Raw genomic sequence first — 18,538 nt, forward strand, 5'->3', positions numbered from 1 at the left:
CTCAATAGAGGGGTACTACACAGCAAGTGGATTGCAATGTTCCCTCAATAGAGGGGTACTACACAGCAAGTGGATTCCAATGTTCCCTCAATAGAGGGGTACTACACAGCAAGTGGATTCCAATGTTGCCTCAATAGAGGGGTACTACACAGCAAGTGGATTCCAATGTTCCCTCAATAGAGGGGTACTACACAGCAAGTGGATTCCAATGTTGCCTCAATAGAGGGGTACTACACAGCAAGTGGATTCCAATGTTGCCTCAATAGAGGGGTACTACACAGCAAGTGGAGGCCAATGTTGCCTCAATAGAGGTTACTACACAGCAAGTGGATTCCAATGTTGCCTCAGTAGAGGGGTACTACACAGCAAGTGGATTCCAATGTTGCCTCAGTAGAGGGGTACTACACAGCAAGTGGATTGCAATGTTGCCTCAGTAGAGGGGTACTACACAGCAAGTGGATTGCAATGTTGCCTCAGTAGAGGGGTACTACACAGCAAGTGGATTCCAATGTTGCCTCAGTAGAGGGGTACTACACAGCAAGTGGATTCCAATGTTGCCTCAGTAGAGGGGTACTACACAGCAAGTGGATTCCAATGTTGCCTCAATAGAGGGGTACTACACAGCAAGTGGATTCCAATGTTGCCTCAGTAGAGGGGTACTACACAGCAAGTGGATTCCAATGTTTCCTCAGTAGAGAGGTACTACACAGCAAGTGGATTCCAATGTTTCCTCAGTAGAGGGGTACTACACAGCAAGTGGATTCCAATGTTGCCTCAGTAGAGGGGTACTACACAGCAAGTGGATTCCAATGTTGCCTCAATAGAGGGGTACTACACAGCAAGTGGATTCCAATGTTGCCTCAATAGAGGGGTACTACACAGCAAGGGCAATCCAGTTTTTTACGAACTAAATCCAAGAAGGCCTTAACATCAATTGTTGCCTTTCAAAAGCAGGCACACCTATTAATGTTATTAAAACATATTTTTTATCCTGAATCTTGTTTACGGTTCAGGAAAAGAAATTATGTCATCAAGCCTATACCTCTCCCTTGTCATCTGAGGCATTGTAGTTCATGTCAGGCACATCCACCAGCTTGATGTAGTTACACCTCAGAGGAGGTCCAACATTGCCTGTTGATACAAGAAATGTAATTTATACCATGTCTACAGTAGATTATAGCAATCCTCGATAATAACCAATTTTGTTAAACAAAAGACTACATTGAATTAATATTTGTTTGTCAAAGATTCAGTATTCACAAAAACTTTTTGAGCTTAATGGACATTTTGTTTGACGTCTATAAGGATTACACCAGGGAGTTTTGTCTAACATCTATAATACTCACTCAGGACAACTTTGTCTGACATCTTAAAGTCTTACTCAGGTCAATTTTGTTTGATGTCTATTATGCTTACAAAGGACAACTTTGCTTTGACTGACATCTAAAGCCTCAAACCAATGGCCAAGTGCTATTGCAGTATGGTGTGAAAAAATGAGATGATCAAGTTTGAAATAAGGATTGATAAATAGGTGTAAAATGCCAAATCAGGACCATAATTTTTACTTCAAAATAGCGATTTGGTATCATTGATTAAAAATTTAGTTAAACAAAGAAGGAGTAAAATGGGGACCGAAAAATAATTTTGAAAAAATGATTAAATTTCGGATAAACAGTGTTTGGAATAGCGGTGTTAAAATGTATTGTTACTTTATTAAGTTTATTGTTCAGAAGTTACCCTGTAGTGTGAAAGCATGTTGTTGAAATGCTTATTTACTGGCATGCAGGCAAGTATGTTTTAATAAATTAAGGTCACCAATGTTTATAATGTTGTTCTATTACATAAAATACATTTAAAAAACAACAAAAAGAAGATATTTTACAAAATATTAAACTTCTGACAAATGGTGTATTTCAATAAGATGCTGCTCATGTTTTAATCAATCCCATACCACATTTCACACATGCACACCTGTGTTCATGTACATATGGGTTAGCATGTGACTTGTGAATCTCCCCATTGGTTAAACAAAATTTATATACATGACTTGGGATTGTCACTTTGTAGGTTCGGACAAAAGTGTTAACAAATGCCTGCAGTTCCCCGAGATAGCTCGTCAGTGTTAATTGGCGGTTAGCACTGAGTTCACAGCACAAGGTTTCATAACTGTGACATAGCAACCAAATTATCTATGTTTTTTAATCTTTCCTTATGAGTAAAATAGGCAAGCTCAAAAAACAGGGCATCACAGTTCTATACAAGGTTGCCTACCTATCTGTCCGTCTCCGGGGACCTGCAGAGTACAGATAGCACCACACTCTGTCTGTCCGTACCCCTCCAACACAGGGGCGCCCACACAGCAGCGTAGGAACATGAGTATTTTGGGTGAGAGGGGGGCTGAGCCAGTGGTGAGAAGGCGCACACGCCCACCGAGGCTCTCCTGGATCTTACTGAACACGAGCTTATCCCACCACGAGTTCTTACGGATGATACCGCTGCAATGGTTCACAAGTTTTGGTGAGAATTTGTGTGAACTAACAGAAGTCATACACATACTTAAAGTCAATAGAATGCCCTCAGTATATACGTCTTTTTTAAATCTAAATATGTGCATATAAATATCCCTCAAAATCAGTGTAAAGAACACGTAAAATACTACAGAAATGACAAGATTTTGAAGGGACCTCTTTAAGGCTAAGAAACAGACAGACAACTTAGAATTTAAACAACTTGCATTAAGTCCTATAATCTCAACGGACAATGGTGATATCTGACCATAGACTACCATATAAACATACCTCTTAATCTCAGCTTCTTTAGATGCTAGTGCCATATTCAACATCTTGGACTTTATGGCACTGACACTGGCCCCTGCCATTACCTGTAAAATCCATACTAGAGCTGTATACTAGGTTGGGTCAGCAAACAAATACTACATTATATCAGTTGTGTGCATAGCAGATACTTGTATGTAAATATATTACAACAATATCATTCATCTTTACTGCGTGCATAGCACATACAACTATTTGTAAATATATTACTACAACATCATACATTTTCACTGCTAGACATTAGTTATTAAGCTATAGGTGACGCACATATGGAAAACCAAGTGCCAATTTATTTAAATACTATTAACCCAAGGGATATAACTCAATAATTACATTGGCCTGGGTGATAGAACATGAGTATGCACATAGGAAATATTAATATTTTTACCATAATTTATATCAATATATGTTACAGTTTTGACTTATTTAGATCAAATAATTCAAACAAGTGCTCTTTTAAAGCAAGCTGAAAGCGGGCTATTATCCTACCTTATCAAAGACTCTGTTGAGCAATCTCGGTACAGACGGGAACACGGTCGGCTTTAACTCCTTGATATCGTCCATGAGTTTACGGACGTCTCCTTGGAAGAACCCAATCTTTCCTCCACATGAGTACATGCATGCCTGCAAACATTGGATGGAGTTCAATAATGTGTTGCCTTTTTCCATGATACATTTGTATTGTTTTTTATATTTTCCTTTTCAGTTTGATAATATGGAATATACTAAACAAGTCACATCTTAATCAATATACAGGTAGGAATTTAAATGAATTAAATTGGGAAGTAACAAACATTACAAATTGACAACATATAAAGTGATCAAATAAACTGATAAACTGTCACTTATCAGAAAGAAAACAAATTGTTTTTAACTAGAGAAATAAGGGAAACTCTGTAGTGATTTCTGGTCAAATTCATGTGTACAAATAATTAAGGCAAAATAAAATATGGCCATCTAGAATCTGATTGAAAAAAATTATGTCAAATACCACACCTGCTCAAGACAATTAATTATTTATTTAATCCAGAAGATGCAGCATGACCTTGAAAAGTTTGCTCAAAATGATAATGACAAAATCCAATATGACAGTCAGCACTCTTGAAAGCAGATGGAAAAAGTTTTATGCAAGGTACATGAAGTCATACTGTAGAGTCACTGTGCAAAGTAGAAAGAAATACTTGTAAAAAATCAAAGAGCCATAATTATTCCAGCAAATATGCCAAAGTTAATGCATAACTCGGCTTGGGACTTATTATTCCTGTGAAGTTTGATCAAAATCCCACCGCTAGATTTCTGGCAGACAAACTTTGTGATGTCCATCAATCCAGCTATCTAATCAAACAGATGGCCAACACAACATCAAATTGAATCCTATCCTATACGGGGGATACATAACTTCTCCTCTTGTCTAATAAAACCTACCTCACACAACCTTTCATACGAGTGAGCTAGGGGTAGATAGGATATCAACACATCATCTGGCTTCACAATTAAGTTGTTGCTATCCTGAAATAGACAGAATAAAAAAGACTGATTCAAACACATGTATTTCTTTTCTATAACATAATATTTTCTACAATGGGAAACTTACATACTAGATTAATATATTTCCATGTTCAGCAAAGATACATATAAAATAAAATGAAGTTATTTGACCTTACAACCCTACTTTAAAATGAGTCAGTAAAAAAAAAGTTGAAAAATACATTGCGAGCCTCCTCATCACCTTCTACATTTTGATGTAATTCACCTAGATCTGTAACCATCCCTAACATGTTGGTCTATTTAGGAGATTGTCACTTCCCATGTTTTACTGCAATCCATCTCACATTTAACAAGCCTTTACTCATATCTATAGTAGGCATTATCAGGTAGAAATGATGATTTTTGAATAAAATTACCCCATATATATATATATATATATATATATATATGACAACCCCTGAAGAAAAGGGTAAAAAGAAGGCGAAGTAATTATTCGAGAAAATCGAGTTTTAAGTTTCGCTGGAGAACTTTTATATGTGGTTCTTGTATTTTATATTAATTGCAACCAGTAAAATGCAACCAAGTATGAACATATCAAAGGTTCCGTATTTCCCCGACTATAAGGCGATCCGCTTATAAGATGACCCCCTTACTTTGCCCATGAAATCTGGTGTTTTTGTCTAGACTCGTTTATAAGACAGGGTCAATTTTTAAAGCAGATCCAGCATTTGAATTTCTCCAAGTCTGTGATAAAGTTCAAGCTAAACAGTCAATTATCAACTTAATTTGTTTGCTAGCTTGAAGAAAATTTGCCAATTTTATGTCAACTGTAAACTTTCTAATGTGGAGGTAGTTTAATAATAGAACAAGGTTACGCTGTTAAGGATTTATTTAAAGTATCATTTTTTTCGTCCAGCCAAATTTTCATTCATATTTGTAGTAAACTCAAATATATCAGTCATGATTTGAAGGTTCTCAGACGAGGATTACTGAAATGGGATCATACGGCAAAGACTGACCCATTTAAAAAAAACCCATTCACATGCACCTTTGATCTTTACACAGCTCATGCTGTGACGTCACAAATTGTACCTCGCCTCGCCTGTAAGACACACCCCCAACTTTAAGCTTAAAATTCAGGTCCCAATTTCCCCGTCTTATAGTCTAGGAAATACGGTAGTTGCAACACATTTGCATTGATTTTACAAATTTGTTTAAATATTTCTAAGAATGTACCCATGTAAATGAGCATTATTTTGTAGTACTTGATCATAAAGTTTCAGTACGATCTACATGTTTCAGACTGAACAGAAATCAGTGTTTTGTAAAAAATAATTGTAAGCTGTGAAAAAAATATGTTCTAAATATAATTTGAACATGAGAAACATTGCAAAGATATTGTTTCAAGAGTGTGTATCATTTGATTTATAAGATGATTTGATTACAGCAAGGGAGATCAATCTACTCAGGTAGTGTACAGCTGGGACAGTACATGTCTACATGTACCTGTTTAAGCATTTATCAAGGCATACACTATAAATCTCCCCTTTAAAATATTTCAATATCACATATACACAATAAAGTATCATTTATGCACATACTCATTGGCTTCCACACACGATTTTGTCAACAAAAATTGGGAAAAGGTCTGGACTTTTTATTTCAGGGAAATTCTTATCATGTGAACACTTCAAATTGGGACATTTTAAGGTGTACACTTCAAACTTACGAGGTATTCATTGAAATAATGACAAATAATTAGAAACAACCACTATGATGTCAGCACAAACAATGATTCCAAAACAATATTATTTTTTTGTAAAAAAAAAAGTTAAAAAAATTTGGAAAAAAAATATTCTTTTCTTTTCAATTGGGAGTAGGCATATTCCTGGCTTGTTCAAATACATGTAGGTGAGAAAACACTGCCATATTGCCTACTTTTATTTGTAAATCAACATTTGTCAGTTCTGACTTACAAAGAGGTTAGTACAGGCTAGTGTGGGAGCGAGGCAGTTCTCGTGTGTCAACATGGCTCCCTTGGGCAGCCCCGTGGTTCCGCTCGTGTAACATACAACCGCCAGGTCATCAGGGCCACTTGGCTGGAATAGAAATATGTTCAATGGTTCCATCAATTTATCATCCTTAAACATTTGTAGAGTTTCTTACACTTATGGTCTTTTGATAGTCTTAATGTTGCTCATATATAGGGGCTGAATTAAAATCAATCTAGATGCATGCATATCAGTTTTCATATAAAAAATAAAGTTGCTAATTACAATTAAAATAAGTAAACAAATAGAGTCAAACCTTAAGGTCCTGTGGGGCTTCCTCGCCCTTTTTCTGGAATTCGAAAATACAAAAGAATTGAGCGACCAAATTCTACCTCCTCTGTCAAAAAAATCACACAACAATCAGATAATAATTGGAAAGACTGCAGTAGTTCTGAAAGGATACAAAAGGAGTGCAATAGGTGAAAGTTTTATTATATAAAATTATTGACAATAGGGTGCTCAAACACATAACACAAAAGCAATATCTCATCAATGCAGCGTATTGAACACATATTTAATCAATTTTCAAAAAAGTGTATTTCCTGAAATTCTAAGAGCTTACCTCTAGGTCTGAGTATTGTATAAGGTCAACGCTGTGTTTTTGTGCTAGGGCCTTCACATCATCTGTGATAGTTTCCATGACAACAAGAATGCGTAGGTTTGGGGTTTCAGACATCCGACCAAGAAGATTGGTAACCTTCTCATTCTTGTCACAGATTATCAGGCTTAACTCAGCTGCAGATAAAACAACAACGGTCATTGTCACAGATTATCAGGCTCAAATCAGCTGCAGTTAAAGCATCAATGGTCATTGTCACAATTGATCAGGCTCAACTCAGCTGCAGATAAAGTAACAATGGTCATTGTCACAATTGATCAGGCTCAAATCAGCTGCAGATAGAGCATCAATGATCATTGTCACAGATGATCAGACTCAACTCAGCTAAAGATAAAGCAACAAGGATTATTGTCACAGATTATCAGACTCAACTCAGTTGCAGATAGAGCATCCATGATCATTGTCACAGATTATCAGACTCAACTCAGCTGCAGATTTATAAAGCAACAAGGATCATTGTCACAGATTATCAGGCTTAACTCAGCTGCAGTTAAAGCATCAATGGTCATTGTCACAATTGATCAGGCTCAACTCAGCTGCAGATAAAGTAACAATGGTCATTGTCACAATTGATCAGGCTCAAATCAGCTGCAGATAAAGCAACAACAGTCATTGTCACAGATGATCAGGCTCAACTCAGCTGCAGTTAAAGCATCAACAGTCATTGTCATAGATGATCAGGCTCAACTCAGCTGCAGTTAAAGCAACAACGGTCATTGTCACAGATGATCAGGCTCAACTCAGCTGCAGATTAAGCAACAACGGTCATTGTCACAGATTTTCAGGCTCAAATCAGCTGCAGATAAAACAACAACGGTCATTGTCGCAGATTATCAGGCTCAACTCAGCTGCAGATAAAGCATCAACGGTCATTGTCACAGATGATCAGGCTCAACTCAGCTGCAGATAAAGCATCAACAGTCATTGTCACAGATGATCAGACTCAACTCAGCTAAAGATAAAGCAACAAGGATTATTGTCACAGATTATCAGACTCAACTCAGTTGCAGATAGAGCATCCATGATCATTGTCACAGATTATCAGGCTCAAATCAGCTGCAGTTAAAGCATCAATGGTCATTGTCACAATTGATCAGGCTCAAATCAGCTGCAGATAAAGTAACAATGGTCATTGTCACAGATGATCAGGCTCAAATCAGCTGCAGTTAAAGCATCAATGGTCATTGTCACAGATTATCAGGCTCAAATCAGCTGCAGTTAAAGCATCAATGGTCATTGTCACAATTGATCAGGCTCAAATCAGCTGCAGATAAAGTAACAATGGTCATTGTCACAATTGATCAGGCTCAAATCAGCTGCAGTTAAAGCAACAATGGTCATTGTCACAGATGATCAGGTTCAACTCAGCTGCAGTTAAAGCAACAACGGTCATTGTCATAGATGATCAGGCTCAACTCAGCTGCAGATTAAGCAACAACGGTCATTGTCACAGATTTTCAGGCTCAAATCAGCTGCAGATAAAACAACAACGGTCATTGTCGCAGATTATCAGGCTCAAATCAGCTGCAGTTAAAGCATCAACAGTCATTGTCACAGATGATCAGGCTCAACTCAGCTGCAGATAAAGCAACAACAGTCATTGTCACAGATTATCAGGCTCAAATCAGCTGCAGATAAAGCAACAACAGTCATTGTCACAGATTATCAGGCTCAACTCAGCTGCAGATAAAGCAACAACAGTCATTGTCACAGATGATCAGGCTCAACTCAGCTGCAGATAAAGCATCAACAGTCATTGTCACAGATGATCAGGCTCAACTCAGCTGCAGATAAAGCATCAACAGTCATTGTCACAGATGATCAGGCTCAACTCAGCTGCAGTTAAAGCATCAACAGTCATTGTCACAGATTATCAGGCTCAAATCAGCTGCAGATAAAGCATCAACAGTCATTGTCACAGATTATCAGGCTCAACTCAGCTGCAGATAAAGCATCAACAGTCATTGTCGCAGATTATCAGGCTCAAATCAGCTGCAGATAAAACAACAACGGTCATTGTCGCAGATTATCAGGCTCAAATCAGCTGCAGTTAAAGCATCAACAGTCATTGTCACAGATTATCAGGCTCAAATCAGCTGCAGATAAAGCAACAACAGTCATTGTCACAGATTATCAGGCTCAAATCAGCTGCAGATAAAGCAACAACAGTCATTGTCACAGATTATCAGGCTCAACTCAGCTGCAGATAAAGCAACAACAGTCATTGTCACAGATTATCAGGCTCAAATCAGCTGCAGATAAAGCAACAACAGTCATTGTCACAGATTATCAGGCTCAACTCAGCTGCAGATAAAGCAACAACAGTCATTGTCACAGATGATCAGGCTCAACTCAGCTGCAGATAAAGCAACAACAGTCATTGTCACAGATTATCAGGCTCAAATCAGCTGCAGATAAAGCAACAACAGTCATTGTCACAGATTATCAGGCTCAACTCAGCTGCAGATAAAGCAACAACAGTCATTGTCACAGATGATCAGGCTCAACTCAGCTGCAGATAAAGCAACAACAGTCATTGTCACAGATTATCAGGCTCAAATCAGCTGCAGATAAAGCAACAACGGTCATTGTCACAGATTTTCAGGCTCAAATCAGCTGCAGATAAAGCATCAACAGTCATTGTCACAGATTATCAGGCTCAACTCAGCTGCAGATAAAGCATCAACAGTCATTGTCGCAGATTATCAGGCTCAAATCAGCTGCAGATAAAACAACAACGGTCATTGTCGCAGATTATCAGGCTCAAATCAGCTGCAGTTAAAGCATCAACAGTCATTGTCACAGATTATCAGGCTCAAATCAGCTGCAGATAAAGCAACAACAGTCATTGTCACAGATTATCAGGCTCAAATCAGCTGCAGATAAAGCAACAACAGTCATTGTCACAGATTATCAGGCTCAACTCAGCTGCAGATAAAGCAACAACAGTCATTGTCACAGATGATCAGGCTCAACTCAGCTGCAGATAAAGCAACAACAGTCATTGTCACAGATTATCAGGCTCAAATCAGCTGCAGATAAAGCAACAACAGTCATTGTCACAGATTATCAGGCTCAACTCAGCTGCAGATAAAGCAACAACAGTCATTGTCACAGATGATCAGGCTCAACTCAGCTGCAGATAAAGCAACAACAGTCATTGTCACAGATTATCAGGCTCAAATCAGCTGCAGATAAAGCAACAACGGTCATTGTCACAGATTTTCAGGCTCAAATCAGCTGCAGATAAAGCATCAACAGTCATTGTCACAGATTATCAGGCTCAACTCAGCTGCAGATAAAGCAACAACGGTCATTGTCACAGATGATCAGGCTCAACTCAGCTGCAGATAAAACAGCAACGGTCATTGTCGCAGATTATCAGGCTCAACTCAGCTGCAGATAAAGCATCAACAGTCATTGTCACAGATTATCAGGCTCAACTCAGCTGCAGATAAAGCAACAACAGTCATTGTCACAGATTATCAGGCTCAACTCAGCTGCAGATAAAGCATCAACAGTCATTGTCACAGATTATCAGGCTCAACTCAGCTGCAGATAAAGCAACAACAGTCATTGTCACAGATTATCAGGCTCAACTCAGCTGCAGATAAAGCAACAACAGTCATTGTCACAGATTATCAGGCTCAACTCAGCTGCAGATAAAGCAACCACAGGCTAGAAAGTATTAGAAAGTATATTATCAAGAGCACTACAAGTGAATGCATATTGTCAATGGGAACGTGTTTGTTGTGTTAACATCTTTTACAGTTTCAACATAGTTTAACACAACCACTATGACAACAACTACAACAACATATTGACTGATCACTGAGTCTAAAGGGAGTCATCTGAATGGTTGACTACAACATAACCTTGAACGATAGGCTAATACTTACCCTGATTAATGATGTAGTTGCAGGCTTCAATACCCAGGGTATCGTATAATGGAACAATGCACATTGAGTACATATAGCAGCCCTGCTCCGATATAAAGTACTGAAACACACAAGGAAATATCGTACATTAGGCGACTATAAAATAATTGCAAGATTTTCATCCCCGCCCGCCACCTTCTTTTTTCTGCCGCCCCTCGACTTTTATTGACTCAAATAAAGATGTTGAACTAGAGTCTATATTTGCGAATCAGTCTGGTAATGTCCAGGACAGTGTTTATAAATACATACTACAATGTTGATGTATAACATTCACATTTTATAAAGGAGAAAAGTTTGTGTTCGATTTTGTCTAGAAACAAGAGTATGTGGTCCCTTATGCAATAGGAAAGACCATGAATAGGAAATCAACAGTGAAACAGTCTTCAAAGAAAAATAAAATGTCATTCCCCCCATTTAAAGAATTTGAATGAAAATCTAGTGATTAATTTATAATGACGTTAGTACAGAGAATATACTGAAAGTATAAAGTACGACAGGAAAATATATCTTGTTAATTTGATAGTTCTATCAATCATTAAGTGGCTTAATTCCCTATGCATACAGCAGGGTTATAGTAAGCTGTCAGGCAATATACAATAAGAACAATTTAGATACTATGCAATATTTTCCTCCTAATATATCTTAGGAAGATACACCAGCTTTGAAACGACATGCATAAATATTCAACATTATCTTGAAATAATGGACTAAACCTTGTCCACCTTATAGTACTATTTCTAAGGTAAATACATTGCCTATAGTAAAGCTTTGCCAATATCTTTTAAAGAGGTCCATTTCCGATTCAAGTATTTACTAGGTGTGCAAATGAATATTCTATAAAACGTTTGGTATTCGAATGTCAAAATCAGTATTCGAATATTTGATGTCTTTTAGTTGAAAAAATAAAATAATTAACCTTTTGCCTACAATTAGGTTGTTGTGTATAAAGTTTATATGTCTTGTTTTTACAACCATTGGCCCATATTCATATTCTTATCAAGTCAGTTTGTCACTACAGTACCTTAGGCCAAAAAAAATAATTGTTTGTTTAGGGTAACTTTCCCAAATTTTTTAGGTAGGGTAGGTAGGGATTTTTTTTATTTTTATTTTATTTTTTTCAAAATCTGTCGTAAGTTCAGTGTTTCCTTGCACATGGCAGTCTTTCCTACATTACTGTCATTGCCTGACTTTGTTTTATCATATAAACAATAATTCTGATTGTCCAATTCCAAAAACATAATTTTTTTTTAGGCCTTACAACAAATTTTCTTTGTTATTAAACTGCTAAAGAATTGGTTTTCAAATTCTCATGTTTGTGATTTAAGAATGATTTTTAAAACATGTTAATGTTTACTTCTTACCATGTAAGAATTTAGTTTTCTGAGTTGTCTGAAAGAAAATGTTCTTGTAAAACATATAGAATATTAAACTGCTTGTTGAACTTGTTACTGACTGATTATTTAACAGAAATTGATATCTTTCTTTGTGTTTATTTTACACATGTATACAATACTAAATGAAAGACAAAAATAAAAGCCTGTGGTCTCATGTTCTGTAATAGTAACTTGTAAATACAAAAAGATAGTTGCTTTCTGAATGAATAATGTAATTTATACAAAGAAATGTACAAACAATATTGTAAGGGAACATTAGTGCTTAAAATTGGTGCATGTGCTGAATATGTATGCCTTAAATATGATGACCAAAGATAATTAAATAATGATTAAATCAATTAATAATTGATCATTGATCGGTTTCATCAACAGATATCGATAGTAATTTTTCTGTCCAATTCCCAACACTACCATCATCCTACCCCCCCCCCCCCATTCCCACACAACCTGACCTCCATATTCCCACTCAACCTCACATCCGTATTCCCACTCAACCTCACTCCCACTATCCCACTCAACCTCAACCCCACTCAACCTCAGTCTACACATTCCCCCTCAACAACTTCTCACCATCTCACTCCACTCAGCCCCTACCTTCCCCCTCAACCTCAGCACCCATATTCCCCCTCAACCTCTGCATCCACATTCCCCTCCAACCTAAACCCCACATTCAATATCAACCTCACACCAGCATTCCCCCTCAGCCCCCACACGCCCACTTAACCTCGACCCCACATTCCCACCCAACCTCAGCCTCCACATTCCCACTCAACCTCACCACCACATCCCCACTCAACCTCACCCCCACATTTCCACTCAACCTCTGTCTACTCATTCCCCTTAACAACATCTCACTGTCCCCCTCCACTCAGCCCCTACCTTCCCCCTTAACCTCAGCACCCGTATTCCCCCTCAACCTCTGCCTCCACATTCCATATCAACCTCACCCCAGCATCCCCCCTTAGCCTCCACACTCCCCTCAACATCAGCCCCCACCTTCACCCTCAACATAAGCACCCATAGTCCCCCTAAACCTTACCCGTAAATTCTCCTGAATCTCACCCCACCTTCCTCCTCAACCCCCACCTCCCCCTCAACCTCAGCCCCCGTCTTCCCCCTCAATCTCAGCCCCACCTTCCCCCTCAACCTCTGCCCCCACCTACCCCCTTAACCTCAGCCTCATCTCACCCCACCTCCCCCTCAACCTCAGCCCCCACCTTCCCCCTCAACCTCAGCCCCCACCTTCCCCCCTCAATCTCACACCCACTTTTCCCCTCAACATCTTCCCCCACCTTCCCCCTCAACCTCAGCCCCCACCTCCCCCCTCAATTTCACCCCCGCCTTCCCCCTCATCCTCTGCCCCCACCTTCACCCCTCAATCTCACCCCCACCTTCCCCCTCAACCTCTGCCCCACCTTCCCCCTCAATCTCACTCAGCAATTATAAAAACAATTTGACAGACCAAAACCCATAAAACAAACTATCATATTTGTGCAAAAGACATGCATGCCTTAGATGCATTAGGGGTCGTTTCTACTAACGTTACACACTACTAGGTTTACAAAATATTTGGACAATACTTCTCAAAAAGGCACATGCAGGGAACGTCAATTTGGTTGAGTATGGTACCTGTTTCTGAAAAAATACAGATGTCAATGTAACTGCCATTCAACTCACCTCTACTCTGTTCTGTGAGTAGATGCCAATGTGTGTGGAGTTAGATGCCGCCTGTCCCATGGCTATCAAGCCTGCTCCTACCCTACTACCCTTTGTCAGCACCTGAAATTTGGATATAGTGCTGTGTAAGGAGGTTGTGAAATCATTACAACTAGTTTTACATGTCAACAATTACTAATGTTGCGTTTATATGACAAACATTTGCCCATAGGACAATTTTGCCCCTAGGATACTTTTGGGATGTGTTAATATGGCAATTGAGAAAATGTTGTTTAAAAAAATACTAATAGTTTGTGTTGATAAAAATAAAGACATAATCATGAAGCTAATATTACTATTGTATGATATCAATATCTGTAAATAATACCACTCTTATTCATTCAGCTATAGTATGTTGCCTTCAGGAAAATAATCCAGATCTGTGACTTTCAAAAAAAGGTCATACTGTTAAAAAAACTCTGTGTCTTTCCAACGAAAATAGGTCATACTTTTAAAAAAACATTTAAACTGTACGCATTCATGCTTGTTTCATTCTAAAAAAAATCAAGCAAGCGTTAGCTGATAACTTCCAAAGTATCAGCTGAAATAATATAGCATGATAGCTTTTAATAAAGTGGGATTGAATGTAGCACTTCATTTTGATAGCATATTGGTCCCACAGTATCATGATAGCATATTGGTCTCACAGTATCATGATAGCATATTGGTCTCACAGTATCATGATAGCATATTGGTCTCACAGTATCATGATAGCACATTGGTTCCACAGTATCATGATAGCATATTGGTCTCACAGTATCATGATAGTATATTGGTCTCACAGTATCATGATAGCATATTGGTCTCACAGTATCATGGTAGCATATTGGTCTCACAGTATCATGACAGCATATTGGTCCCACAGTATCATGATAGTATATTGGTCTCACAGTATCATGATAGCATATTGGTCTCACAGTATCATGATAGCATATTGGTCTCACAGTATCATGATAGTATATTGGTCTCACAGTATCATGATAGTATATTGGTCTCACAGTATCATGATAGTATATTGGTCTCACAGTATCATGATATTATATTGGTCTCACAGTATCATGATAGCATATTGGTCTCACAGTATCATGATAGCATATTGGTCTCACAGTATCATGATAGCCTATTGGTCCCACAGTATCATGATAGCATATTGGTCCCACAGTATAATGATAGCATATTGGTCTCACAGTATCATGATAGCATATTGGTCTCACAGTATCATGACAGCATATTGGTCCCACAGTATCATGATAGTATATTGGTCTCACAGTATCATGATAGCATATTGGTCCCACAGTATCATGATAGCATATTGGTCTCACAGTATCATGATAGCCTATTGGTCCCACAGTATCATGATAGCATATTGGTCCCACAGTATCATGATAGCATATTGGTCCCACAGTATCATGATAGCATATTGGTCCCACAGTATCATGATAGCATATTGGTCCCACAGTATCATGATAGCATATTGGTCTCACAGTATCATGATAGCATATTGGTCTCACAGTATCATGATAATACAAAGGTTTTATTTGTTAATTACAATTTTTTCTGTAAACAAGAGGCCCAAAAGGGCCTATGCTCTACTGGCATGGCTTTTGTGGTCATATCAATCTACAGCATGTATGTATGGGTAAAAGGCAACAGACATATAGTTTATGTTTTGTGTTTGGGTTACCTGAAAACGTAGCACGTTCAACATCTGAGCCCAGAAAGCATTGTATGAACTATTTTAATATGTGCCAAGTAAAAGTCATCTGACAAAAAAACAAGAGGCACATCAGTGCCTGTGCTCCACTGGCCAAAAGGTTCAAGCAAAGACCACCTAACGAACATTTTCGTCAAGTTTCATAGAAATACAATCATCAATTTTTGAGGAGAAGTTATTTAAAAAAATTTTTTACTTTAATAGCTCTGGCTGCCATGTTGTGCAGTGGATCGAAATGATTTGGGCAATTTGAGTAAAGGAGCACCAAACAAACATTTCTGTCAAGTTTTATCGAAAAAAGGTCATCGGTTTCGACGACAAGTCGTATAAAGTTTTTTTATTTTTTAGCTCTGGCAGACATGGTGTGCAGTGGACTGGAACCATTTAACAAATTTTGGTTAATGACCACCCAAGGAACATTTCTGTCAAGTTTCATCAAAATCTGATCATCGGTTTCTGAGGAGAAGTGGTGTAAAGGTTTTTCCTATTTTTAGCTCTGGCTGCCATGTTGTGCAGCGGACCGGAACCATTTGGGCAATTTTGGTTAAAGGGCATCCCGATGAACATTTATGTAAAGTTTCATCAAAATCTGATAATCGGTTTCTGAGAAGATGTAGTTTAACGTTTTTTTCTATTCTTAGCTCTGGTGCCCATGTTGTGCAGCAGACCAGAACTGTTTGGGCTATTTTGGTTAAGGACTACCCAAGTAACATTTCTGTCAAGTTTCATTGCAATGCGATCATCGGTTTCTGAGGAGAAGTCGTTTAAAGGTTTTTCTATTTTACCTCTGGGGGCCATCTTGTGCAGTGGACCGAAACCATTGAAGCAAATTTGATAAAGGACCATCCAAGGAACATTTCTGTTAAGTTTCATCAAAATCTGATCATCGGTTTCTGAGAAGATGTTCTTTAAAGGTTTTTCTATTTTTTTGCCCTGGCAGCCATGTTGTGCAGCGGACCGGAACCATTTGAGCAATTTTGGTTAAGGACCACCCAAGGAACAATTCTGTCAAGTTTCATCAAAATCTGCCTATCCGTTTCAGAGGAGATGTCGTTTAAAGATTTTGCTATTTTTAGCTGTGGCGGCCATATTGTGCAATGGACCAGAACCATTTGAGCAATTTTAATAAAGGACCACCCAAGGAACATTACTGTCAAGTTTCATCAAAATCTGCCGAACCGTTTCAGAGGAGATGTCGTTTAAAGATTTTGCTATTTTTAGCTCTGGCGGCCATATTGTGCAATGGACCGGAACCATTTGAGCAATTTTGGTAAAGGACCACCAAAGGAACATTCCTGTGAAGTTTTGTCAAAATCCGCATATCAGTTTCAGAGGAGATGTCGTTTAAAGTAAAAGTTTACGCACGCACGCACGCACGCACGAACTCACGACGGACAATCTGTGATGACATAAGCTCCATGGCCTTCGGCCATTGGAGCTAAAAATGCTTTCAAAACTGTACTCATAGTAAAAATTTCTGTAGTTTTAAAAGTTAAAAAAAGTTGGTCAAAAGGTCAAAGTCAAGGGCATCCTAGGACAACATTGATCAATTTGAACAAACATTCCCAATCAATTGTGCTGAGATGGATGCACGAACACACAAAAAGATTTTCAAACCTTTCCAGATTTATGTTTACCAAACCTGTGAACCCTGGGTGTGGCCAGTAATGACACCAGGTGCATAACTTAAACATTCACAACCAATTTTGTTAAGATGAATGCACAAACTACAGAACTTAAAGCTAAAAAATGGCCTTTGGGCTTTCAACAAGAACAAGGCAGAGTAATTCACAAAATCAACTGCAGAAGCAAAAAGCAAATTGTCTCTCAAAATCCTAGACTTGCAAATTGTATACCTTAACTCTAGACTTGAATTTACTTGTACATGTAAACTTGGCTAAAAATAGAATTCGCTCATGCAGACCTGGCTAAAAATGGTTTTCGAAAGGAAGCGAGCTCTAATGGATATCTAGATACTGTACAAGTTTCATCAAGATACAATCAAAACTGAAGACTGTATCGTGTTCACAACAAATTGTTTACAGACGCACGAACGCACGGACGCACATACTACGTACACATTACCATCGCATAAGCTCTTCTGGCCTTTGGCCAGTAGAGCTAAAAACCTGTTAAAATCAAATTCCCCCCACCCTCTCGGCAAAGGGAATAAAACATGACAGCTCTCATAATGTTTGTTTAAGTAAACAAACATGATATTCACACCGGTATTTGAAAGATACCGTGTATTGATTTAAATAGATATATGGGACCCTTCATGTCTATAAATGTTAAGAAGTAGTTTGCTTCTACAAGAGCTTGTACAAGATTGCTATAATTTTTCATTGCCTTGAGTTTTCATGACATTAAGGCCGAGATAAGATTGTGATCACATGCTTGATAATAAAAATAAAATCTCTTAACCCTCAAATGTACTAAGGCCTTCTTTTTTTAATTCTATGTTTTGCAAACACCGCTGCTCCAAAAAACTCATTTTTGAAATAAAAATAAAATTGTGATTTCGTTGTTTTTTTTTATTTCCCCAAATTAAACTTCATCGCGGCAAATCATTAAAAGCAAAGGACATCGCATAGCTGTAAAATTATTGGTGTAAACATCTCTGAAAAAGTTTGAGCCAATGAAAAACATTCATTGGATTTGAAGGCTGGTGCTAAAAACCCGGTATCCGGTACCTGGTATCCCCCAGTATCCGGTATCACTTTCCGATACCGGATTATGTTGATATCGGGGTTATTATCAGATGATAAATCCAAGTATCCACGG

At 38.2% G+C, this 18,538-nt stretch overlaps 1 protein-coding gene across 3 annotated transcripts in view; it reads right to left on the bottom strand.

The window, feature by feature from the left end:
- Positions 1 to 18,538, bottom strand: part of LOC128246806 (long-chain-fatty-acid--CoA ligase 1-like) — a 56,059-nt gene that overhangs the window by 15,005 nt on the left and 22,516 nt on the right. For all 3 annotated transcript variants that reach the window (XM_052965261.1, XM_052965269.1, XM_052965277.1), the window contains 10 exons: positions 14,002 to 14,103; positions 10,892 to 10,991; positions 6,936 to 7,108; positions 6,630 to 6,662; positions 6,299 to 6,421; positions 4,260 to 4,343; positions 3,324 to 3,458; positions 2,799 to 2,881; positions 2,272 to 2,495; positions 1,043 to 1,131 (listed from right to left, as the gene is read on the bottom strand). In XM_052965261.1, coding sequence (XP_052821221.1) covers positions 1,043 to 1,131; positions 2,272 to 2,495; positions 2,799 to 2,881; positions 3,324 to 3,458; positions 4,260 to 4,343; positions 6,299 to 6,421; positions 6,630 to 6,662; positions 6,936 to 7,108; positions 10,892 to 10,991; positions 14,002 to 14,103 — 1,146 coding nt within the window. The remainder of the gene's footprint in view (positions 1 to 1,042; positions 1,132 to 2,271; positions 2,496 to 2,798; positions 2,882 to 3,323; positions 3,459 to 4,259; positions 4,344 to 6,298; positions 6,422 to 6,629; positions 6,663 to 6,935; positions 7,109 to 10,891; positions 10,992 to 14,001; positions 14,104 to 18,538) is intronic.

Source organism: Mya arenaria, chromosome 2, assembly GCF_026914265.1.
Source record: "Mya arenaria isolate MELC-2E11 chromosome 2, ASM2691426v1".
Taxonomy (NCBI): Eukaryota; Metazoa; Mollusca; class Bivalvia; order Myida; family Myidae; genus Mya; species Mya arenaria.